Source organism: Mandrillus leucophaeus, unplaced genomic scaffold (assembly GCF_000951045.1).
Source record: "Mandrillus leucophaeus isolate KB7577 unplaced genomic scaffold, Mleu.le_1.0 Scaffold68, whole genome shotgun sequence".
Taxonomy (NCBI): Eukaryota; Metazoa; Chordata; class Mammalia; order Primates; family Cercopithecidae; genus Mandrillus; species Mandrillus leucophaeus.
The window spans coordinates 957,053-982,523 of record NW_012107363.1 but is presented as its reverse complement, the minus strand read 5'-3'; the positions used below and the strand labels follow the sequence as shown (position 1 = coordinate 982,523).

Sequence of the window (25,471 nt, the reverse complement as noted above, 5' to 3'; positions counted from 1 at the left end):
CCAGGTGGTTTCAGATACCACCATGAGTCCCAGAGTGTCCAGTTACTATAAAGTCTGCCGGCCACTGCGGTCACCCCAGGCCTGTGCCAAGTCCCGAGAGCTCTGCCCCGCAGCCAGTGTAGAGGGAAGAGGAGGGCAGGAGGGGACAGGTTAGTGGCCCCTTGCCAATGCTTCTGACCCCTTGGGCTCCCTGCTGCCTCCTGCCCAGGGCTGTGGGGCTTCTGGGAGCGGGGAGCTCGCTATTGCTGTGGTACTGTTGAGCACCCGGGAGAGGCGGGCTCTGACAGCCACCCCTTCCTGTCTTGCTGTTCCCCTCCCAGCTGACATCATCTCTACCGTTGAGTTCAACCACACGGGAGAGCTGCTGGCCACAGGTGACAAGGGCGGCCGGGTCGTCATCTTCCAGCGGGAACCAGAGGTGCGAAGCCCTGGGTCTGGTGGGAGGTGGGAGGAGTGGGGAGCAGAGTCAGGTGGGAGGTGGGCATGGTGGGAGGAGGATAAGGATAAGGGGGATAAGGGGTGGTGTGGCGAGAGGTGGTAGGGGACTATACTCCAACCCAAAGGAGGGCTTTTAACTGACAGGAGGTGTGGGGCATCTCCCAGGGGCATGGATTCCAGGGGTGGGAATGGGATGCTCTGGAATGCCGAAGGGGGAGTGGCGGGCAGTGGTGGGGGGAGTGCACCTGGTGGGCTGGCAAAGCCGGGTTCTGAGCCCCCTGCCCTCAGCCGATGTTTGCGGAGAGCTCCCTGCGTCCCACGCTCTGTCCTAGACCCCGGACGAATGGTCAGGACGCGGCACAGCCAGCTGCTGCCCCAGCTTGTGCCTGCAGTGAAACCTTCCTCTGCTTGGGTGACCTGCGTTGTCCTGGCCAGACTGGGGAGCGGGAGGACTCCACTCTCGCCCAGCTGTCACAGCCCTCAGGCTGGGCTAGGTGGTTTTTGCTCAGGCCTGGGCCCTTGTCCTCACCCCTGTCCTCACCCCCACCCCCGGAGGCTTGTTGTCCAGCAGAACTCTCGGTAAGACAGCAGTGGCCTGGACAACCTGCCCAGGACCACATTTCTGGAACACTGAAAGAGCCTCGGGACAAAAGCCCATTTACTGAGAACACTTGCTAAGTATTCTGGAGTTGCTTCTCGTTTACTCTGCGCTGCTCACCTCCGAGGGTCAGATCCACACTCCTGTGACAGATGCGGAAACTCAGAGAAGCCACCCCGCTAGTGAACAGCAGACCAGGGATGGAAGCCCGGCTGCCCGACGCCAGGACAGTGGCCAGCAACATCACACACCACCCAGCCTCAGAGAAGGGCGTCTCCCCCAGCAAACATGGACTGTGCCTGGAATTAGCTGCAGAAGACATCCAGGAAACCAAGGAGGAGGGAGGAGGGGATGGAGCAGGAGAGGAGGGGGAGGGGAGGAGGAGAAGAGGAGGTGGAGAAGGGGAGGTAGGAGGGAGGGGAGGAAGCGGGGGCGAAAAGAGGACCTGCAGAATCATCTCTGCCTCCATCTCTCCCTCCATTCACTCCTGAGCATGGCCCATGAGCTGAGGCTCCTTGAATCTGACTTTATCTTGGTGGCTTACATAACCCTCCTCACGGTGACCCTGTGGGTGCAGTGCAGTGCGGCTATTCCCCTCATTTTACAGATGAGCCCGGAGTGCAGAGGGTTGAAATAGTTTACAAGGGGCACATCCTAGCTGCAAATCAGTTCCTCGAACGCAGCACTCTGCCAGCACCCATGGGCTTCACCAGCTGCACCAGGTGTTCCACCGGGCACGGCGAGCTCAGCCTAAAGAGATTCGATTGGTTGATGCGATTTTCTCCATTTTGAATTTTTCTCCCTTAGTGTTTTCTTCCTTCTGGTCCCACTGACCTTTGTCATCACGAGTGCTCGTGGGAAGCGAAGTGAATTGGAGGCAAAAACATTGGAGAACTTTGAAGCTTTTCCAAAGCAAGACAGGGACAGAAATATAAAAATAGATACTTAAAAAAAATTAACCAGGAAGTCTTGAAATCGTTCTGGGCTGGTTGGGGTTTCATGTTGTCGTATGAACTTGAACTCTCTCCTGGGAACGTGGTCCCTGGCACACACAGTGGACTCATCACCTGACTATTTTGGGAGCCCCATAGTGAAGGGGTCTTTATTAGGAAGAGCTCTGTTCCCTAAACCAGGCCGAGCACTCCTGAGGAAAGCTAGGGACAGATTCTAATCCAGGTCTGACATTGCCAGACATTCTGTCCCAATGTTAAAGTCTGCTCCTATATTCATTTATTCCTCAAGTTAGGCCTGAGTTGGACACGTGGAATTGAGGAGCAGGTCAGGGCCCGAGACACGAGGGTGGCCAGAGCCTCGGCCTTGGCGTCAGGCAGGCCTCAGCAGAGGGGTGCTGGCCGGTGAGTGGCCTCATGGCTCTGGGAAGTCACTTCCCCTCTGAGTCTCTGTTTGCTGGTCTGTGAAATGGGGAGAGTCATGGTGCTCAAGCAGAGGAGACCTGGAGGGTAGAATGCGATGGTGCGGGGACGACTTAGCGGGGTGTCCAGCATGTAGCAGGTGCCGGGGAACATTCGCATTAGCAAGTGAGCTGGCTCGGGTGTGCGTGTTCATGGGATCGCGCAGGAGCAGGGCTTGTCCCTGGCACACTGCGAGTCATGGGCTGCTTAAACTGCAGAGAGTTTCATTTGACCCTCGAATTGGATCCCTGGCACGGCTGGGCGCCTGGTCCCATGGCCGGCCCTGCTGGGTCCCCGGAGGTCCTAGCCATCGCCCTGCGGGTCACGGTGCTCAGGCCCCTTCTCTGGGTTTCCCTGCAGAGTAAAAATGCGCCCCACAGCCAGGGCGAGTACGACGTCTACAGCACTTTCCAGAGCCATGAGCCAGAGTTTGACTATCTCAAGAGCTTGGAGATAGAGGAGAAGATCAACAAGATCAAGTGGCTCCCGCAGCAGAACGCCGCCCACTCGCTCCTGTCCACCAACGGTGAGGCGCCGCCCGGCCTCGCATGCAGGGGCACGGGCTGTAGATGTTTCTACCAAATGCTGGTTTGTATTTCGCTTATATTGTGAGCATTTTTCTGTGTCTTCAGAACTCCTAGAAAATAATATTTTAAGCAGCATGTAAATCCCATGAGTGAGGATGCCAGACCCCCTCAGACGCTCCCCATGGCTGGACACGGGGCTGCCCCCACTGTGAAAAGAGCCGTCCGGGCCATCTTTATAGGCCTTTGCTTTGGGGTGAGGGAGTGTGATGGACAAGGATGCAGGTTGCAGATACAGAGGACCCTTGACACAAAGCGAACCCCTCCTCCCCATGCCGAATCCAGACCCCCAAACTGGGGCTGTCACCACGGCCCTGGGGGGCAGTGGGAGCAGCCTTGGTTTAGGACCCTGGCTGGCCTCCTAATCTTCCTGCCTCAGGGAGGAGCATGTGCCCCTCAGGCTCTGGGGACTGGCCCGATGCCTGCTTCCCAGGCTGCACTCTGAGGAAGCGGCAAGGGCTGTCCTGCTTGGCTCACTGTGGGCCTGGGTCCCCCACTCACGCCCCCCGCCCATCCTCCTTCACCTGGGCCCCCTGTTGACCCAGGCAGCCTGGGGTCGGGTAGGATACACCTGGATTCTATTCTTTTCTATTCTTTTCTTTTCTTTATTTTTCTTTTTCTTTCTTTCTTTTCTTTTCTTTTCTTTTTTTTTTTTTTTGAGAGACAGAGTCTCGCTCTGTCACCCAGGCTGGGGTAGAGTGGCATGATCTCTGCTCATGGCAACCTCTGCCTCTCGGGTTCAAGCGATTATCCTGCCTCAGCCTCCCAAGTAGCTGGGATTACAGGTATCCACCACCATGCCCAACTAATTTTTGTATTTTTTAGTAGAGATGGAGTTTCACTGTATGTTGGCCAGGTGGATCTCAAACTCCTGACCTCAGCTGGTCCGCCTGCCTCAGCCTCCCAAAGGGCTTGGATTACAGGCATGAGACACTGTGCCCAGCCAGGACACACCTGGATTCTGTCCCTGCCCTGCCTCCTTTAGGCAATGGCCTTGCCTTCCTGAGCCTCAGCAGGGTGGACACAGCTCCCTTCTGGGGTCCATGAAATGGTGCCCACTCAACCCCCTGAGAATAGTAACTGCTGCACAAGCACCAGCCAGGCTTCGAGGTGCTGTCCCCACGCCTTCCCCGAGGACGTCCAAGCTCCTCAGCGGGGCCTCCGATGCTTTCCTGAACCTGACTAGGCTCAGTTCCTGCCAGCCCACCTGTGCCTGAAGGCTGTCCTTACCCTGCACCTGGCCAACTCCCTCCTCAACCCATAAGCCTCGCTGAGTGCCAGCCTTTTCTGACCTCTCCGCTGAGCCAGGCATTCCTCCTGTGATACCTTGGCTCCTCTTAACTCAGGCTCACCCCCGCTCTGGGCACCTGCTGTTCTGATGGTGTTCTCCCACCAGGCACCCCAAAGGCAGGATCTGTGTCCCATAAGGGGCCCTGCCCAGCAAATCTGTCACCTGAGCCAGCAGGGCATGAGAGGTCCTCCTGAAGGGCAGGCCCCAGGGGACAGGAGCCTCGGGTGAGTGCTAAGCCCCATGCAACTGCCCCTTTTAAAAATATTTAAGAGGGACGTGCCAGGCTGGTGTGGTGGCTCATGCCTGTAATCTCAGCACTTTGGGAGGCCGAGATGGATGGATTACTTGAGCCCAGGAGTTTGAGACCAGCCTGGGCAATGTGGCGAGACTCTATCTCTCCAAAAAAATAAAAATATTAGCCAGGTGAGGTGGTGAGAGCCTGTAGTCCCAGCTACTCAGGACGCTGAGATGGAAGGATCGTCTGAGACCGGGAAAGGCAAGGCTGCAGTGAGCTGAGATGGTGCCACTGCACTCCAGCCTGAGTAATTTGAGTGAGACCCTGTCTCAAAAGAAAAGAAAAACAAAAAAAGACATGCCACTTTCTTCCTGCCTCTCTGGAGAAACGGTCATCTTTCAGCACTCCCTACACGCCCCTCCCCTCGAAGCTTCCCAGCCTGGTGTTGAATCCCGGCTTCACTCTTTCCTAATGGCAGGGCCTTGGGTACCTTCCAAATGCTCCGCTGACACCAATTCTCTTCCCAGTTCATTCTCATCAGATGGTGCCATTTGTTTCAACTCCTGTATTAGTCAGCGTTCTCCAGAGAAAAAGAATCAGTAGGGTATGAGAGTGGGAAAGAGAAAGGGGGATTTATTTTAAGGAAGTGGCTTACGTGACTGTGGAGGCTGGCCGGTCTGAAATCTGCAGGGAGGCCAAAGGCTGGAGGCCTCGAGGCAGAGCTGCAGTTCTGGTCCAAAGCCGTCTGTTGGCAGAACCTCCTCCTCTCCTGGGAGGTGCCTCATGACCTCCTAAAGTGGATCTTCTCTTCCATCCGTCTGGTTAATTATGTGACTTGTTTTATTTTGTTCTGTTTTTAAAGATAAAACTATCAAATTATGGAAGATTACCGAACGAGATAAAAGGCCCGAAGGATACAACCTGAAGGATGAAGAGGGGAAACTTAAGGACCTGTCCACGGTGACATCACTGCAGGTGAGCTCTGGCGAGGAGGAAGCAGGCACACGCCTCTTTATTACACCTGAGGATTTTAGGGCTCTAAAAGCCTTCTGAGATTGAGCCAGAGTCAGGTGCAGACCGTGGCTGGGCTGCTGGCTGCTGGGCAGCCACGGGCATCTCCCTGCCCCTTGCCTCAGTTTCCTCACCAGCAGCATAGAGATGACCACGTTTCTTCTAGGCATTTTGTGAGCATGCAGGGATGGTGCATGGCTATAACGTGTTTTTCACCTGCAGCTGAGGGTGGAGAGTAAGGCAGATGATCTCTTGTTATAAGAAGGGGGAAACTGAGGCCCAGAGAGAGACAGTGACTCACCTGAAACTGCTCAACTGAGTGAGTAGGCAGAGGCAGAAGGAGAATGGGTTAGCAGAGCTTTGTGGCTCCTGAGTCCTTTACTGAGGGCAGAGGGACGCCTGGACCATGTGAGGCCTGCAGCATCTACAAAGGCCTGAAACAGACATACCTGAAACAGACACCACGTGCCCAACATCCAGTGAGCTGCAGAAATATAAAGCGGTAGTCAATGCTCTTCCTGAGAAGAAGAAACAAATGTTTAAATACATTGGCTTAAATGACCGGCAAATTGCACAAATAAATTCTGAGGAAGTGGGCAGCCAATTAGCTTCGATGTTGAGTAATGAGGGTGATGGTGCCCCCTGCCCCACCCCCAGTCCCAAGAAAGGTTATGAGGGTTTCATGTAGAGGGAGGGATACAGCGACACATCTTGATCGCCCTGGTGTTTGGGGCAGAGCCAGTGGCCTTCATAAAAATCCTGTTTATGTCGCTCCCAGTGTTGGAGGTTTTTCTCTGTAAGTCACACACATCCCAAGACACTTGACTGTCACTGAGAACGTGGGTGCCCTGGTCTGTCCTCATCCTGCCTCTCACCTTGTTTGCTTCCGATTTCACCCACGCCATGCCAACCCTGCACAGTGTTCTACCCACCCTGTGCAGTTCACACTGGAGGCAGCTGTTGTTTACTGAGGAGCTGCTCCACGCTAGACCCTGGGCTAGCCCTTGGGGCCCTAGAAGTGAGCAAGGTTCAACTCGGTACCTGTCCCCAAAGTGTCCCCAGCCCCCAAGGAAACAGACGTGGAATCATCATCACACTGGCGGTCAGTGCTGTGACAGAGGGACACAGAGAGGCCGTGGGCACCCCAGGAGGCCTTTCTTTACTGGATCAATTTGGTGAACTCCCATACATCCTATCAAACCCTGCCGGCCTTCACCTCTGTAAAGCCTTTCTGCACAGGCCAGATGAAAAGTGTGATCTTTCCTGTATCCACTCTTGCCTTTTGCATCCAACACTGTCTGTCCTTAGTATCTGTATCTTCCTTGACCCTCACCTTGACTAGACTGTGGCTTCTGCGGAGGCAGCATGCTTTACTCATGAAAACCCCAAACCTTAGGGAAGGTTTTCTTTTCTCTCTTCCTCCCTTTACTAAAAAACTGGCTTTGAGATCTGGTTTGGTGGATGGCAGCGAATGGCTGAAGCACTGGGCAAATTGGGTCCCAAGGCTGCCCAGAGAAAACAGAAAGCAACGTTGCCAAAAGGAAGGGGAACGCAGATTGAGATGCCAAGACTTTGCTGGGCCATTGATGCTCTGCCCTCCTCCAGAGCTGCTGGACTCCCTGTCTCTCCTGAGAGTCCAGGGATCCCCACGGTGGGCAGTGGCTGCACCCTGAAGGAAGGGAAGGTTAGCAGCTTACCTAAAATATCTGACACAGGAATACATGCAGGGAGGATGCCTTGGAGGAGTCCAGACACATTAACACCAACTCCCAGGCACACAACCTAGAAGCAAAGACACAGAGGCAGCAACGCAAAAACCACCCAGATCCAGGCTGGCACTCACACCGGTGCTGCACACACACACTCACACACACACACACACACACATGCACATACACGTATACTCTTTCATGCATGCACACTTATATGCACACACTCATACATGCACTCTCAGCCATGCACACTCCCACACACAAACACGCTGGGTGCCCTGGTGTGTGGGAAAATTTAATGTGGGCTGCAGAGTTGCCTCTGCTCCAAAGGAGCTCAGTGCTTGTCACTCTGACTGCAGCACCGAGGCTGTCACCTCCCATCTCAGCTGTTCCCTGAGAGCTCAGGGACACAGCCCATTCATTCATTCACTCACACATTCACTCATTCACTGGAGAGCCTCTCTGCTAGGCCTTGGACTGAGTGCCAGAGAGATGGAGAGACAAGCAAGAGGTGACGCCTCGCTAGCTAGGAAAGCTGATGGGACCAGATGACAGCCTCAGGGTTGGTCAGGGCTGTGCGAGGGACCTTCGGGGCTGTGAAAGTCCAATGTCTGATGCCATGGCAAGGACCCTCACACCAGCCATCTGAGATGAAAGTTCGTATGAGTCAGGCTAATTCCACCGCTGTAACAAAACAACCCCATCAGTCCAGGGCTGAGCTTGGAAATGCATTTCTCACTATGGGAAGGTTCAGTGTGGGTGTGCTGGTTGGGATACAGTTCTCTTGCAGGCTCCTTCCATCCCCATCCCGTGAGTCTCAGTCCCTAAGGCTTGGGTCCTCACCTTCCACCATGGGGAGTTGCTCCCGCTGCTTAACTGTATCAGGGCCAGGCATCACTTTGCTCACATCCCATTGGTCAGAACTAGTCACATGACCATGCCTGGGCGCAAAGCCTGCTGGGAAATGTAGTCCACATGTAGACAGCTGTTTCCTAGTGACAGCACTGTGTTGCAGGAGGGAGGTGAGGAGGCTTGGTAGACAATTGGCTGGCTCTGCCACATTATCTTTCCATTTTATTTTAGAGTTAAGGAAATTGGGGTATAGGAGGGTTCAGACACTTATTCACAGACCCACAGCGGGTAAGCTTTCATGCCTCTCATGCAGAGCTGGTGGGTGGCAGGCATTTGCCATCTGTCACTGCCTATTTCAGACCACGGAGGATCAGGATGGACGCCCACCCCTGTGTTCCAGCCTCCAGTTTGGATCACGTGCCCACGGCGTGCTATGTCCTCATGCTGCTGCCTAGCCTTCACCTCCTCCCTGCCTCCCCATCCTCTGCAGGTGCCGGTGCTGAAGCCCATGGACCTGATGGTGGAGGTGAGCCCTCGGAGGATCTTTGCCAATGGCCACACCTACCACATCAACTCCATCTCCGTCAACAGTGACTGCGAGACCTACATGTCGGCGGATGATCTGCGCATCAACCTCTGGCACCTGGCCATCACCGACAGGAGCTTCAGTATCCTTCACTGTGGCCTGGCCGGTGCCTCCCACAGGCAGGGTGGCTTCCGGTGGGCGGCGGGTTTGGTTTGGTTGGCAGCCAGCTGGTTTGGGGGTGGCTGCATTGTTTAACTTCTTCGGTGAGGCACCTCTGGCTCCTAGTATGCGTGTGAGGCCCAGATACAGAATCATATGTCACGTCTGTTTCTGAAAACCACAAAAATCACGGTTGCTGAGCATTGCACGTAACCCATTGCCTCCTCCAGGGTGGCCATGATCCCCCTCATCCTGGGGCCTCACCAGTGGCCAGGAAGGAGACAGAGTTCAGGGTTCAGCTGCTCTGGACGAGGGACTGCTGGCCTGGCTCAGCGTCCACTGAAGGCCCTTTGGGGCCCTCCCCACCGGGGCCCAAAGCAGGCTGTGTTAGCCTAGGAGGACCAGCACTGGGGCCCCAGCCAGGGCTTTGGGTGCAAACCAGGGTGTCAGAAGCCCAGCTGGGTTGGGGTCCTGAGAGCCCCCTGCTCGATGTTCCTGTGTCAGGGCAAGCTGGGGGCAGCAGCGTTGACAATTCCTGCCAACTGCTGAGGACAGAGCTGGTGATGGCATGAGCACCGGCCTGCAGGCAGGGCAAGGCTTGACCTGCTGGCGGGAGTGGGAGCTGGTGGGCAGGCAGGCAGGTCGCGGAGATGTCACTATTCTGCATACAAACAATGATAATAATAATTATAATAACATACAGTGAGGCTCTGTGTGCCAGGCTCTGTGACTAACATCAACACGCATTCATTGTAACTCATTTCATCTTCACAGCAACCCTATGAGGTAGGTACTGTTATAAGTCTCCTTTACAGATGAGGAAACTGAGTCACAGAGCACTCAAGTTAACTAGCTCAAAGCTCACAGCCAGCAAGTGTCAAAACTGGGCTTGAAACCCAGGCCCTCAGGCCCCAGACTCCCCGCTTCTAACCTCCACACTACACTGCCCTTTGTGGAGGATGCCGCCCAGGTGTGTCTTGGAAGGGGTGGGAAGACCCTCCTGAGAGCCTCCATGTAACCAATGCCTCCCAACTCCAGGCAGCCTGGGCACCCAGCACCGGTCACCAGTGGGCTGCATCCCTCGGAGCAGTAGAAGCCAGGATAGCTGTGGGGAGCAGGGGAGGCGGGGAGCAGTCCGGGAAGGGCGAAAGAGAGTAAAAAATGGCTTTTGTGGGCTGAGAGCCAGGCACAGCCAGAGACCCCTGGGCAGGGAGACCCTCAGGAAACAGCAGGAAGGGAGCAGAGCAAAGCGTCGAATGTCCCCTGAGCCAGCCAGAGGGTGCGGGGCACATGTGTGGGTTTCGGAGGCAGAAAGTCTGTTTGGGTCTGACTGCCACCTTCAAGCTCTGTGACCCTGGGTGAATGACGTCTCTCTCTGAGCCTCCGTGTTTTCAATCATCCTTCCTCACAGAGCTGCGGGGTGCCGTCAGTGAACCCCTCTGTGTGATGTGCCCAGCACTAAGTCAGCACTTGGTGGGTGTCAGGAAACATCAGAGTCCCTCTGTCTTCCCCTGTCCCGAAAGCATGGAGTGCCCAGAGCTAGGAGGCTGGATTGGGATGGCCAGAAAGGTTCCAGGAAGGATTGGGACCCGAGCCGCCTTGAAGGCTTGAAGCTCAGATTTCTCTGTACATAGCGGGCTGGGCTGGACATCTGTCTGACCCTCCATTGAAGCTGAAAGGCCATCGGGCCCCACCAGTCCACAGTGCTCACAGCCGCGGTTGGTTAGATCTTCCTGCTGCACGAGCATGTTTGATGTGGGTAACTGTAAGAGCGCTTCAGGCCAGGTGGCTTCAGGGGCTGGAACAGCATGGGCGATGGCTCTCTGGGCTGATCGCCTCTGCTGTCTTCTGTGGCTTCAATCGCAGGTGCCCGTAGTTCGCGCCCCACCTTCCCAGAATACAGGACAGGAGAAATGAGACCAGTTCTCTCTGAACTGTCCCACCAGGACCCTAGATGGCACCCTGTGGGCTCTCATTGGGGGTGAATGCCTTGCTGTGATTGGTCAGGCCGGACTCCTGTATCTCTCCCTGGTGCCGGAGGAAGTCAGCTCCGCCCCCAGCCCCTGGATGTCGGGGAGAGGCGGTCTCCTAGCAGGGGCTGCAGGTCTGCAGATGGGGAGGGTGTGGGGCTCACTGAGTGGCCTAGACAGTACCGTACAGTTTACAAATCAGCCTGCCGTTCGCTGTCTCACTTGGTGCTCAGAGACAGTGGTAATGTGATGATCATCCCATTTCACAGATGAGGAAGTGGAGGCTGGGGGAGATGAGGGATTGGCCCAGAGTCCCCATTTAGCAGGGGCAGAGCCGGAGCTCATGCTCGGGCCTCCATGCCTGGTCTAGGGCTTTTGCCCTGGCTTTGGCCTGCCCCCTGCAGCCCTGGGACAGTGGCAGCCACCCTCCTCGAGCCCCCGCCTCCTTCCTGCTGGACTCGGGTGGGGATGGTAATTGCTGCGGTTTTTCTGTCCGGGCTGCTGTGAGGATTCCGTGACACTGTGGGTGCCGAAGCCCTTTCTGAAGAACCGTAAAGCCCTGGAGTATGGAAGGGATGCTGCTTCATTTCATGTATTCAGCCATTCATTCCCTGTGCCTTTCTACTCCCAGGTCCACCCTGAGCCCTGGGGACACGGGGATGAATGGCAGAAACTCAACCCTTCCCTGGAGGGCTCGGGGGCTGCTGGGGGACACAGCCCTGCTATGGCAGTGGAAGGGAGGGAGCCATCCTTGCTGTAGGCCAGGGTCTGGACAAGCTGCTGTGGGGGCCGCCGAGGAGGCCAGAGAAGGAATTTGGGTAGGATTCCTCCTCCTGGGCTCGAGGAGGCTGCCTGAGAGCATCGGTGTGCGGGAGGCGGACGCATGAGGAGGCAGAAGGTGCCGGAGCTGTGGCGCTGTGGATGGTGTGGGCAGGGGGCTTTCTCCTGGGGCAGGGGCCCCGAAAGCCAGTCATTCACACAACCCCCACAGCTCTGTCTGCCTCCGCATGCCCCACAGGCTTCCATTTACTTTTCCCATTTAAAAAAATTGTTTTCTTTAAATCAAGTTACTTTATTTTTGCCTAAGTAACTTTCTTTTGAAAGGGAATTGAATTTCACCATCCTAAGTTAAAGTATCACATACCATAAACAGGAGGCAGCCGCAACCCTAACGGCGATGCACACAAAATGGTGGGAATAAGATCCAGCCTCAGGCCTGTTGGAACCTTCCGTAATAAGAGACCGCTCTGTCTGCACTCACCTGGCAGCAGCCACCAGCCCTATGTGCCTACTGAGTGCCTAAAATGTGGCTTGGTGACTGAGGAGCGACATCGTTAATTTGATTTAGTTCTGGTTAATCATACTTCAAATGAAATAGCCACCTGTGGCCAGCGGCTACTGAACAGGACGCTGCAACCTCTCTCCAGGTTGCCCTTAGACCCTGAAGCTGGTTCTCTCTGAAAAGATGGAGGTGAACTTGTGCTTCAGTGTTAAGGTGGGAGAGTGAAAACAGAGACATCCCCCTTCATTCCTCAGACGGGTTGAATCCTGTCTCGGTGTCTGCACCTATATTACGTTACTGGAGGCTGTGCTGACTTCCCACCTCGCTGCTTCCGGGGGACGGGAAGCTATCAAGCTATTGATGTACTGTAAACAGGGGCGTGTCACTAGTCAGCTTTGGAGGTGCCATGGGTGTGTGTCGTGGGTGAACTGGATTCTAGCTGACAAGGCTGGCGGCCTGGGGACCAGCAAGGAGACCCGGGGAGAGAGAGTGAGAGGCAGGTCCAGAGCGTGGCCATGGTGGGAGGCGGTGGAGGAGTGAGATTGTAAGGATGGAGATGTCATAGATTTGGGTGGTATCATAACTCTTTTTGGATCGGTGTGGCCACAGGACATTCGAACAAGTTGGTTGTGAATAAGAAAAGGGGGTTGGTTCATCCCAGGACTGCAAAGTCCTCCCTGGCCATTACCATGAGCCTTGCCTCCTTCCCCATCCCAAACACACAGATTGTGCCCTGTCCACATGTTGCAGAGCACACCATTTACCAGCAGGTATTTATTAAGCACCTACTGTGTGCCAGGCCTCGTGGGTGATGCTGGAACTAGATAAGATTCTGCCTGCGGGAGTGGACACATGATAAACCATTGGTAAAACACCTGGCTTTGGAGCAGGTGGTCCGTGGATGCTACGGGGAGGCGGTGGCCCAGCCAGCACAGCCGTGTACATTTCTCTCCAGCCACGCCTGCTGCTGGCTACAGGCCTCAGGTCGGTGGAGGGTGAGCCAGGGGTGTGGTTTTTGCCAAGTGAAGATGTAGATATGGAGCTGATGGTGTGTGCAAGGGAGTGAAAATAATGATTATTGATCAAAGAATCTGAGCCAGGCGAGGGACAGTGACAAGGGAGGAGTGTCGGCAGATCGGGGGCCTCGGTGGATCCTGGGAACATCCCTGGCCGCACACCCTGCCATGTAACTCCGTGTCAGATCTCTGTGTAACTTCCCATTCTGTGAAAATGATTGTATTAATTCATCGAAATGTAAAGCACCCTGGCCTTAGCGATAGAAGAATGTGTGTCTATAGCATGTGCAAGATTCTGAGCTGGGCTTGAGGCAGCCCTGACCAGTCAACTTAGGCATTTGGCAGGAGTCGAGTGGAGTCTCCAGGGGCACGTGGTAGCCATGGAAACCTCCCTGATTGGATCAATTCACTGGGGAACCTGAGTGCACCTGGCGCTCCCCATGGCCTGTTGCCGCTTGACTCCCCATGGCCTGCTGCCGCAGTGACAAGACATGGACCCAGGGTTCACACCACAGAGACAAGCCTCACTTGGCAGGGAAGGTGTCGGGACTGTGGGCTGCAGGTGCCGTGATGGGACTGACAGCAGCGGAGTAATGAGAGGAGGCGTTTCATTTCTGACATGGGAGGAGGCCAGAACGGCAGCTGAGACCCCATGCAGAGCTGGGAATTGCTCTGAATTTTTGAGACACCTTTTGAGCAGATCTCAGTAGGATGGATTCTGGCTGTCAGAGGGTGACAGTTGTGATTAGTCCTGACAAGAAAAACCCAGGGTCGGGAGGCCTGCGCCCACACAGAGCCAGGGGAAGGCGTGGGCTGGACTTGGGGTTCGCGTCCTTTTGACCCTTGCTGTGTCTGGGGTCCTCACTTGGCCCGATGATGCTGTTCAGTCCTCCGTGCCCACTGGAGTTTTCCACTGCGTCATGTCTCCTGAGTCCAATCACTAACACTTTCCGTCTCAGCAAAATTGACTTTTAGTAACTGTATCAAGAGAAAGGAAAATGATTTTCAGTAAAGGAGAAAAAGAGGGCATTGCTTTGACCATTGGACAATGAGAAAGGTGACTCAGAGGACATCTCTGCTGGAATGCCGTCATTGGCTCTCAGATGGAGGGAGGGAGCCTGCTGATACCGTGGCTCCGTGACCTGTCTCGGTGTAGTCACCAAGGCTCAAGCAAGAGGAGCCCTCCCAGCCTCCTCCCTCTCCCTCACCCTCAGAATGGAAACAGGTGCTGAGCCCTCTCTACTCTCCCCTGACACTTGCCCGCATCTCTCCCTGCCCTGCACAGAGCTTTCTGCACAGCTGTGAAATTAGCCCATCAGAGCCTCTGGTCTGACCATGTCAGCTCCCCTAAAAGCTCTCAGGAGTTCCCCTCTGGCTTCTGGAGAAAGCCTGAGCCCGTCCACAGTGCCCTGTGCCTTTGGTGATCAGCCCCTGCCCACCTCTCGGGTCACACTGGCTCACTCCTTCAGCCACTGGGTCCCTGGCATGGGGCAGGGTGGGGTGGAGCACTGCCATCCGCCATCCCTTCTCCTGACCGTGCCATCTGCCTCTTTGGCCTGGCTGACTCCTGCTTGCCCACATGCAGTATCTCACAGCCCACTGCCTGGGACAGCCTCTGTCCTGTCCCTGCCACACCACCCAGGCTGGTCAGAGCCCCTCTAAGCCTGCAGCTCCTTGGCTGCCCCCTGGTCCCACTGAGTTTTCTGCCTCCCCCATTTTGTGGTGAAAGCCCTGAGATGAGGAACCCGGGGTGAGGCCTCTCTGCATGCCCTGCGTGGTAGGCTTTCAGGGCATAAGTACCCCGAAAGTAGGCTTTCATAAGTACCCCGAAAGGAGGCTTTCATAAGTACCTTGATAGGAGGTGCTTATGAACGGTTGTAGGTGGAGTGGGCTGGAAGTTCACCATCTCCATGTGGTCTTAGGATACAGACACCTCCTCGTTGATCTGGGCTCGTGGGGAATCAGAGACCCCAAACCCTAAAGTGCGAGAGAAGGAGCCTGGGCTTTGGGCTCTGGCGGCCCTGGGCTCAGACCCATTGCTCAGCTTTCTGGGCCATCAGCTTCCCTGAATGCAAAATGGGAAATTTCCTTTTTATAAGGATATTTCTAAGGTCTAAAGAAATCTTTCCCATAAAGAGCCTGGTGCCTAATTGGAGCCCAGCGAGAGGATGGTTTATTTTGTCTCTTAAATAACAGCCCCTCAGATATTTAAGGTTGGTTCTCATAAAATCCCTGCATTTCTGATGGGTAAAACTCCTTTTTCCACGGTGCAGTTTCAACATCTGTTTAAGCAACCTCTCGCGCCCTTTAATACCAATATTTTGAGACTGTTAATGCAGCACTGGGTGATTTTTCTTGTGTCTGATGCTTCTTGAAGGTAACAAATTGCACAGGAAGTCTCAGTGGATGGACCTCTGCTTTATTTTTAGCACCCAGAGAATTTTAAAGAGGGTTCGATCGATTTTTCTCTCCCTTAGTGATTTCTCCTGGTGGGAACTGGCATCGCACCAAGCCTCGGCCTGGAGCACATTTTTCTAATTCCCATTTACAGAGCAGGTCCCGTGGCCAGGTGGGCTGGAGGGGGTGCAGCGACTCACCACAGGAGGCTCAGAACTCTCATCAGCCCATGCCTGCCTGAAGACTCAGCTTGTCCTCTGTGCCAGGAACAAAGGAGAGAGCAGACACGGTCCGTCTGCTTGCAGGCTCTATGCTGGGCCAAGGGATCCCGAGCCTGGGCTCCACCCCTGCGTCTGCCACTGACCCTGATCACTCAGTCTTTCTGTACCCCCTTTATCTCATCCACCCCATGGGTGTATGTCTCCTGTACTGGGAGCTGTGAAGGGAGAATGGCAGATGAGTATGGGGCCTGATGCGACGCAGACACGCAACCCTCACCGGCCCACGATCCACTGTTGGGCACCTTACAGGCTGCCTCTTCATCCTGCCCATGGTGCTAATTTAGAGAGGGAGATTGGGATGCCCTGCTCAGAAATGCTCTGTTCACAGCATATCAGATATGTACAACTGACGGCCGGGAGTCTGGACCCCTGGGTTCTGACTGCAGCTCTGCCGCTAGCTGCCTGCGGTTCTGTGCATTCACTGGTTCATTCAGTAGCACTGGCCGAGAGTCTGCTCTGTGTTGAACATTGATGCTAGGGAGGCAGACAGGGTCTCTGGCAGGGCCTGCAAGTATAGTTGTATGGGGTGTCTGCTGCCCCAAAGAGGTGATGATCCAAGCCAAGCACCTTGGGAAGAAGGGACTCTTGTTTTTTTAGTTCTGCAAGGAAGAGCCGTCTTTTAATAATTGGCGCAAAGGCACTTTGTGAGTGAATGGGGATCCTGATGCTGCCTGGGTGAACTTTCTAGGTGAGCAAGAAGATACTCTTCTTCTTGCTCAAGCCTCAGTGAGTCCCGTGATCCCATCATCCGAATGTACCCTGAGCCCACCTGCCTCTCTGCCCCCTACATGTGTCCAGGCCACTGTCTCACCCTGATCATGATGGTGACCTGACTGGCCTCCCTTCTTAGGTCTAAGAGCCAGATTGCCAGAGTTCAGACCTTGGCCCCAAGACATAGCGATTCTGCAGCCTCGGTCAGCTCACTTGGGCTCTCTGTGCCCCAGCTCCTCACCTGTAAAGTGAGGAGAAGCCCCTGTTGACACCATGTGGCTGCTTGAGGACTGGGTGCTATGATAATATGTGGGAAGCCTTTAGCGCAGTGCCTGGCAAATCACTGAGCTGCAGGATCATTGCTTCATTAGCTGTGTTTCCCCAGGTGTTTCATTACAGTCTGTTCTCCTACAACATGAGAAAAAAAAAAAAATGACAAGATCATGTCACTCCCTGCTCAGAACCCTTCAGCAACTTCTCCCAACTTGGAGTAACTCTGCCCCTTTCTGTGGCCTCCGAGGCCCTGCAGGAGCTGGCCCTGGCCCCTCCCTGTCTCACTTCTTCCTCTCTCCCCTTGCTCCTTTGGCTCAGCCTTCCTGGCCCCTACTCTTCACCATATTTCCAGCCATCTCCTGCAGCAGAGTCATTTTCCACTGGCTGTTCCTTCTGTCTGTGAAGTTTCTCCACCCTCATCCACTCAGTGGACACCTTCTCAGAGAGACCCTCCTTGACCAGTCTGTCGGAACTAGTCCCTCCCCTCCCTGACTCCCTCGAGCCCCTTCCCTTAAGACTTGGCCTCTACCTCATTCCCTGTTCGTTTCCCGACTCTGCCTCCTGGACTGGCGGCTTCATGAGAGCAGGGACCTTGTTTGGTCTACCTGGAGTAATGCCTGGTCCAGAGTAGATGCTCAAAGAATGGAACCAGCATAATAAAGTGAGATGGGTGTTAGGGTAAGGTGGGGAGGACCCTGGTCTCCTTAGAAAGTCCTTGATGGAAAGGCATTGGCACTGAGGCTTCTGTCCTGGGCCTGCCATGTGGTCCCCTGGCAGGTTGCTTCACCTTCCTGGACACCAGTTTCCCCTTCTCTTGGCTGGACTGGTGTCCTGAAGCTGGCTTTCATTTAGACGGGTGGGCTATCCTTGCCAGGTCTCCCTTGATCTGGTTATGTGCAACCTTGTGTCTTGCTAGCTGCTGGCATGACACAAGGTCACAGACGGCTTGTAACAGCCAGGTGTGCACATCTCTTCCCAAATCCAGCTTCATGGGCATCTCTTTGGCAGCTTGAATTTGGCCATGGTGGTAGTATTTCTTTACTTTTTCTGTTTCTTTTCTTTCTTTCTTTCTTTTTTTTGAGATGGAGTCTCGCTCTGTCCCCCAGGCTGGAATGCAGTGACTTGATCTCGGCTCACTGCAATCTTCACCTCCCAGGTTCACGCCATTCTCCTTCCTCAGCCTCCCAAGTAGCTGGGACTACAGGAGCCCGCCACCACACCCAGCTAATTTTTTGTATTTTTAGTAGAGACGGGGTTTCACTGTGTTAGCCAGGATGGTCTCGATCTCCTGACCTCGTGATCCGCCCGCCTCAGCGTCCCAAAGTGCTGGGATTACAGGTGTGAGCGACCGCACCCAGCCTGGTGGTAGGATTTCTACAGATATCTACAAACACTACAAAATCAATCTCTCCCCTCCCCAGAAGAGAGGGCATTGTTCAAGTTACCAGCACATAACTGCTCTGGAGTCTTCACAAGGCCAGGCAGTTGGTCAGTCAGCCTCCACCATGACTGAGGGCTTCCTGCGTGCAATGGCGCTGTCCGTGGTGCTGACCTGTTGTGAGCGCTTGCTGCGTCGAGGTCAGCATCTCCACCTCCCAGCCCACTGTCACTATTTGCTATGTTACACGGTGTTCTGAGCACACTGCCCATGTTAACTGGTTGAATTTTTGCAACAACACAATGTGGTAGGCATTATTAATATCCCCCTTTTACAGATGAGAAAACAAAGCCACAAGAAGTTTCAATAATCTACCCAAAGTCAAACGGGGAAAGGGGGTGCCAGGGCTGGGATTCAGACTTAAGCCGCCTGGATGCAGAGCCATGCACTTAACTGTCATGCTACACTGCCTCTCAGGCATGATGGTAACAACCCCAGTTGCAGCCTGCCTGGCGCTGGGGTGAACAAATGCAGGATGCCACCGGTTGCATTTCACTCTCATGACCACTGACCAGGTGGGGGCTGTCACTGTCCCAACTCTGCAGAATGCAGAGGGGCTCTGAGAGGTGGGCTCCTTTGCCGAAAGACCCTCTGAGCCCAGTGTCCTTCTGATGGCCTGCCCAGCTCTGTTGAGACAGCCATATTTCTAGGTTCTTGCTGTAGGTCCTGTGGAAAGACAGGCCCAATTGCAGGATAGATTGGAGGTTATTTTGCGATGAGCATGGCTGTCAGTAGCTGTATGGCAGTCCTCACGTTTGCCCTGCAGGTGGCATAGTAGAGGTGTGCAACCCTGGCCTGCCTCCTGTCCCTTCCTGATCCTCACGTTTGCCCTGCAGGTGGCATAGTAGAGATGTGCGACCCTGGCCTGCCTCCTGTCCCTTTCTGATAGACCTCCCTGGCATTTCTAGAACTCACTCCCTGTTAAAATCCTCTTGACCCCAGTCCTGAGCCCTAGACCCTTGGCCTGCTTCCCTCTTCAGGATGGGTCCTGCCACTTCCAGCCTCATGTCAGGACCCCTCTACCCTCATAGCTCACACTCCATCACCCTGGAGCCTCTCCCTCCCTCTTAGCACCCTTAGAACTCCCCTTCTTTTGGACAGAACCCATGCTCCCTCCAAGTCCTGCTGGTGCCACATCCTCTCCAGCCTGGCTCTTGCCCTTTCTGCCTCCCTCCCTCATGCTCAGCCACCCAGCCTCTCACACCTCTGAGCCTTGCACTCCCACTCTTCAACCCTCTCACCCCCTCCAACACACACACACACACACACACACACCAAACACTTTCCCACCTGCTGACTCTGCTGGGATAACTCCTACTCACCATGGGTTTCAGAGGACCCTTCCCTGACTCTACACCATCTCAGGGCCTCGTTATAAGTCTCTGACATGAGCACCTGTGTCTCTCTTAGGCCATTGATCGATCATGGAGCTAAATCTGCTTCCCTGCCAGGCTGGGAGCCCCGGCAGTCAGGGCAGGGTCTGGTCTGCTCCTTCTCAGTGCTGTCGGGGTACAGCTGCCTGGGTGCACATCCCATCTCTGTCCAACCTTGGATTTCCTCTCCCAGTTCTTGGAAACCAAGGCATGCCATTTGCCATAGACCCTCCTAGTCCTCCCGGGGGTGACAAGCACTGTACCTTTTGCATCCTGCTTAGTTGTATGCTTTTTTCCCCAGAGGGAGAGAAAACTCTGATTGGGAATTCTAATTTAACTAACTTCAATTTAACTGTAGCCGTGTGCTGGGTCCTGTGACATATGTCATCTGGTGAAATCCTCATTACAGCCCTGCAAAGCAGAAGTTACCAACCCATTCTACAGATAAGAGAAGCAGAGCACAGAAAGGCTGAGTTTTCAAGAGGTCACACAGATGTTAGGCAGTGGGGCTGGACTTTCAGGCTCTGGGCTTTGTGATTCAGAAGTCAGGACTTCCTTTTTCATAGCTTGGTTGATTCCATTCTAAGCACTTACGAATCACCTGAGCTGGGCTGTGGCAGAGCTGTGAAGATGGGCTCATCACACAGAGAGCGTGCAGGGCTCAGTGGCTTGTGCAGTGAGTGGTGAAATAGAACAGCACCTTTCCCATGGTTCCAGCAAGCTGGGTTCTGCTCCCCAAGAGGAATTGCATCATCATTAAGGTGTTTTGAGCGGAGCAGGGAAGGAGGCTGTTACAGGCTAGATTGTGTCTGCCCATCCCCATTCATGTGTTAAACCCTAACTCCCAGAACCTGAGAATGAGACTGTATTGGGAGACAGGGCCTTAAAGGGGTGATTAAGTTAAAATAAGGCTGGTAGGGTGGACCTTAATCCAATCTGACTGGTGGTCTTATAAGAAGAGGTGATTAGAACCCACAGAGAGATGCTAAGACGCAGGAATGAGAATGTGAGGACACAAGGAGAAGGCAGTCCCTTTCAAGCTGAGGAGATGGGCCTCAGAAGGAGCCATCCCTGCTGACACCTCGTTATTGGACTTCGGGCCTCCATAGCTACGAGAAACACATGTTGATAAGCCACTCGGTCTGTGGCATTTTGTTACAGCAGTTAGGAATCCTCCTGTAGGGTCTGACATGCCTCGGTCTGAGTGCTTGCAGCTCATGTTTGTAGTCAGGTCATCTTTTGGAGAAGATTTGCGGAAAAAGTAGTTTTTCAAGACGACCTCCGTGTGCAGGAGGCCTTCTAGGGCACCTCCACATCCAGAATCCCTGGTGAGTTCATGCGGGAGGCCTTTCGTGGCTCTTGGCAGGGCTGCCTCCATCCCTAACTCCAGTGGCTGCTTGGTTGCCATGGCGACAGCTTCCTCCATCCTGAGAGCAGGCTCCTGCCGAGACATCTGGATGAGCCTCACTGTGCTCGGTGAAATTGGTGGAGCCCAAGGCTGCAGCCCTCTCTGTCATGGATCCCTGCCCTGCACCCAGCGTCCCCCTTGCTGAGGACACAAGCCAGTCTAGCCAGCCTGGCATCAGAGTCCTTGGGGTGCTGACCCCATGGGGAAAGCTGTAGATGGTGTGGAAATGAGTTTACTCCAGAACTGCGGGAGGGAGGCTGACTGGAAGTTAGGGAGCCAGGATTTCAGTCCTTACACTGCCAGGGCTCTGCGTGTGGCCCCGGGCAAATCGCTGCTGGCCCTGGGCCTCCCTCTCCTCCTGGGTGGGGTTGGCACATGGGCAGTTCCTGCCTGCAGGGGTGGCCTCTTTGCCTGGCCTGTGCTGGGGCACGGCTCTCTGGGGTTATTACCACGTCTCAAAGTTCAGTTACTTGCTGTGGTTTTTAGATTAGCTTGTTGTGGGGTCTCCACTGGGGCCCATCATGATGTGAACGAGTACTTGCACACTGCTTTGGTGTTTGTGGAGTGCTTTGCATACCTGCTCCTCACTTGAGCTCCTTGCCGGACCGAACCAGTGATGCTTCTTCATTTCACGTACCTGGCTTTATTTCCAGTCAGCAGAGATTTGCCCCGTAGAGGAGCAAGCAGCCCTTGGTTCCTGTGCCCTTCTTACAGGAGAGGACGACCGGGGTGCAGACTGGTGCAGCTTGGCTGCCGTGGCTCCTGGAGGTGCAGCCACCTTCTCCAGCCTCATATGGGGCTGGTGTGGCTGAGCTCGCGTGGCTGGGCTCCAGGAGAGCAGGCCGTGCCTCTGGTAGCAGGAGATGAAGGAGTTTCTTTTTTTTTTTCCACAGGTGAAATAAATTTTAATGATAAAATTATTTTAGTAATAAAAATCGTAATAATACAATTTATTTAACTAAAGATACCCCAAATATTATCATTTCAACATTGGCACTAGCTACATTTCAAGTGCTTTTTTTTTATTATTATACTTTAAGTTCTAGGGTACATGTGCACAACGTGCAGGTTTGTTACATATGTATACATGTGCCATGTTGGTTTGCTGCACCCATTAACTTGTCATGTACATTAGGTATATCTCCTGTCTCTTATACACATCTAGATGTGTATAAGAGACAGGTTCTGTTCCATTGGTCTATATCTCTGTTTTGGTACCAGTACCATGCTGTTTTGGTTACTGTAGCCTTGTAGTATAGTTTGAAGTCAGGTAGCGTGATGCCTCTACCTTTGTTCTTTTTGCTTAGGATTGTCTTGGGAATGGGGGCTCTTTTTTGGTTTCCTATGAACTTTAAAGTAGTTTTTTCCAATTCTGTGAAGAGTCATTGGTAGCTTGATGGGGAGATGAAGGAGTTTCCATAAAAACCTCTGCATACCCAAGGACTATACGGGAGGCCTGTATGGATCACACCTCCTGTGTCCTTGGCAGGGATGGCTGCAGACCTCACTCTTTGGTGGAAGAAACTCCGTTTTGCTGACTCCCCCAGGTGCAGGCTCTGAGCTCCCAGGGGTGGTCTGAACAGCTGGGGGCACCCAGCACCCCTACCCCAACCCACCAGGGTGAGGAGCTCCTTGTACTGTGGATGGAGGACCGGGGTAGGCCCACCTGTCCCTCCAGGGCTGCACTTGCTCCATCTGACATTGAACCTGGGGCTGTGTGCAGTAAAGAAGGGAGGCTGTGTGACCCAAGCAAGACTGCACCCCCTCCTCTAGGCCTGGGGCTGTGGGTGGCAGGGCAAATCCACCATGTATGGGGCTTTCTGGGCACATAGCCATCCTTTGTTTAGCTAGCACCTCTGGCTGGTTTTCTGTTACAACAGCAGAGTTGAGTCGTTGCAGTTTCGATAGAGATCCTACATCTGGCCGGGCCTGAAATATTGACTCTCTGGCTCTTTGCAGAAAATACTTGCCAACACCTGTGAATGTTTGCTCTCGGCTACTGGAAGGGAAAGGGGGTTCATTTCAAGACATGGGGGGCTGGAGCCAGACAACTGCCAGGTCCCCGGGCCCCTCCAGGGACCTGACAGCCCCTCCTTGCCCAGGACCTCACTGTCCCTGTCTCATGCCTATGGCTGCAGGTGTGACTTTCTCTTCCTGCTCCCTGAGCCTCAGATGACACAGAGTCCAGAGAGGCTGAGAGACTGGCCTGAGGCTCCACAGCAGATGAAGGGCAGATTTGAGGCTTGGACCCGGGGTCCCTGGCAGCCAGGCAGAACAGGCCTGTCATCCGGCAGACCTTCTCAGCAGCTCACCTACAGAGCACCCACTCTGAGCCTGGTCCTGTTCTCAGTGCTTCACGTAGACTACCTTACCCCATCCTCACCTGGTAGCTGTGGAGTGCATTTGGTCTTCTGAAGTTAGGGAAACTGAGGCACAGAGAGGTTCAGAAACTTGCCCAAGGATACATAGCTAGCAAACAACAGAACTGGAGACACCCCCAGATCGTCAGGGGTCAGGGATCGCACTCTGGAGCCACAGAGGGTGTGTGGAAGACTCGAGCCCGACTGAGTCCCAGCCCTGGTCTGACCCTTCTCTCCTTGTCCCTGAGCAGTTAGCTTCTGCTCGCCGAGCCTCTGTTGCCAATGTAGAAGGGGCACACCTCACTCACAGAAGGCAGAGGGGATTGGATGAGCCACAGATGCAAAGCTAGTCCCGTGCAGCCAGCCTGCTGCACGTGTTAGCTGCGGCAGGTACCAGGTGCCTGGCTGGGGTTTGGGGGATATAAACAGGAGAACGACTTTGCCCACAGTCAGGTGAATGACACAAGCAGGCCAGTCAGTATTTGCAACCTAAAAAGATCTCGCTCGTGGGCCTTGGAGCAGAGTGCAGTGGAGACCAGAGGAAGCGGTGTAGAAACCCATTCTTCCTGATGGACTTCGCTGGACCAGCAGCACGTGTGACGTGCTTCCCAGACCACAGCACTCTTTTTGTTTTTGTTTTTTTTTTTGCAGACGGAGTCTCACTCTGTCGCCTAGGCTGGAGTGCAGTGGCATGATCTCAGCTCACTGCAACCTCCGCCTCCCAGGTTCAAGTGATTCTTCTGCCTCAGCCTCCTGAGTAGCTGGGATTACTGGCGCCTACCACCATGCCCAGCTAATTTTTTTTTTGTAGTTTTAGTAGAGACAGGGTTTCACCATGTTGGCTAGGCTGGTCTCGAACTCCTGACCTCAAGTGATCCTCCCACCTCGACCTCCCAAAGTGCTGTGATTACAGGCGTGAACCACCATACCCAGCCAGCACAGTGCTCTTGCATTTGTACCACAGCAGCAATACTTTCAACACGCTGCAGGGGGATGGCCCCTTTGAATGGCCTTTGTCAGTGAGGATCCACTCCTATAAAGCCCCTCACACCCTGAGGCCTCCTTGACCAAGCCTCTTATCTCTGCTTCCCCTCGAGATGGTTTGCAACCTCTTGCCCCTGGGCCCTGATCAGAGGGGACCACAATGGGCTGATTCATTCATTCAGTCAGCAACTACTTACTAAGCACCTACTGTGTGCCAGGCATTGAAGGTACAGTGGCAATCCTGACAGGCAGGTCCCTGCCCTCACTGGGGGCAGACAGCAACAAACAGGTCAATAATGTGATAAGCAGTGATTAATGCTTGCAAAAAGAGAAAGCAGAAGATCTATAATTAAGCAAGGTAAAATAAATGTTTATTTTGAGGGGCAGAGGAGATTTATGGGCGGTTACTTTGTTAAGGAGCATTCAGGCAGAGATCTGAAGGGCATGCGTGTGAGGACCCTGCTTGGGAATGTGCCCATCACGCCCCAGGCTGACCGGACACCTCCATGTGCACAACCTGCAGCTTCTTCTAAGGGGCAATGGGACCTGGCTGTGGGGGACTGTGGGCCGAGGAACCCAAGCAGGATTCGCGATCATGCACCCTGGCTCAGGTATCAGCTCTGCTGCTCACTGACTGTGGAACCCTCCGAGCCTGTCTCTGGACCTAAGGAAAGCAAAGCGGCGCACCAGCTGCCTTCTGCACCCTGTCAGTGTGTGTTGGGTTGGGGGTGGGGGCAAATGTCTGTGAACAGAGTTTCTAAATTGGAAGGACTGTTCCCAGGGAAAGGTTCAGAGTCGTCTCCTCATCTAATATTTGTCCACAGATCAGTCATGCAGTGAACATGTCCCAGGCACCAGCTCTGGGCAGGTCGTGTGTGAGGGGTGTGGGGGCACAGAGGTGAATCAGGTGGGGGAGCCAGCCCTGGAGCCTCCTGCAGGGCGGGAGAGATGGGCACATACACAGCATGGTGGTCCTGAGGATGAGCAGATGGGTAGGGCCTCGCCTTGGTGTTCAGGCAGAGACTTGGAATGTTCCGGCAACGTTGAACTGCTGGATATGGTTGGCAGGTAAGGAGGGAGAAGCGGCCAAGGTGGGACTGAGGAAGAGCAGGCAGGGGCAGCAGGCTGGGCAAGTCTGACCTCCTCTGTGGAGTGGGAGA

The 25,471-nt window shown here is 54.3% G+C and overlaps 1 protein-coding gene across 3 annotated transcripts in view; it reads left to right on the top strand.

Moving 5' to 3' along the window:
* The window catches only part of PPP2R2C (protein phosphatase 2, regulatory subunit B, gamma), a 287,323-nt gene that overhangs the window by 222,857 nt on the left and 38,995 nt on the right, over window positions 1–25,471 (top strand). For all 3 annotated transcript variants that reach the window (XM_012002141.1, XM_012002143.1, XM_012002140.1), the window contains 4 exons: window positions 321–418; window positions 2,809–2,974; window positions 5,421–5,533; window positions 8,624–8,801. In XM_012002141.1, the coding sequence (XP_011857531.1) occupies window positions 321–418; window positions 2,809–2,974; window positions 5,421–5,533; window positions 8,624–8,801 (555 nt within the window). The remainder of the gene's footprint in view (window positions 1–320; window positions 419–2,808; window positions 2,975–5,420; window positions 5,534–8,623; window positions 8,802–25,471) is intronic.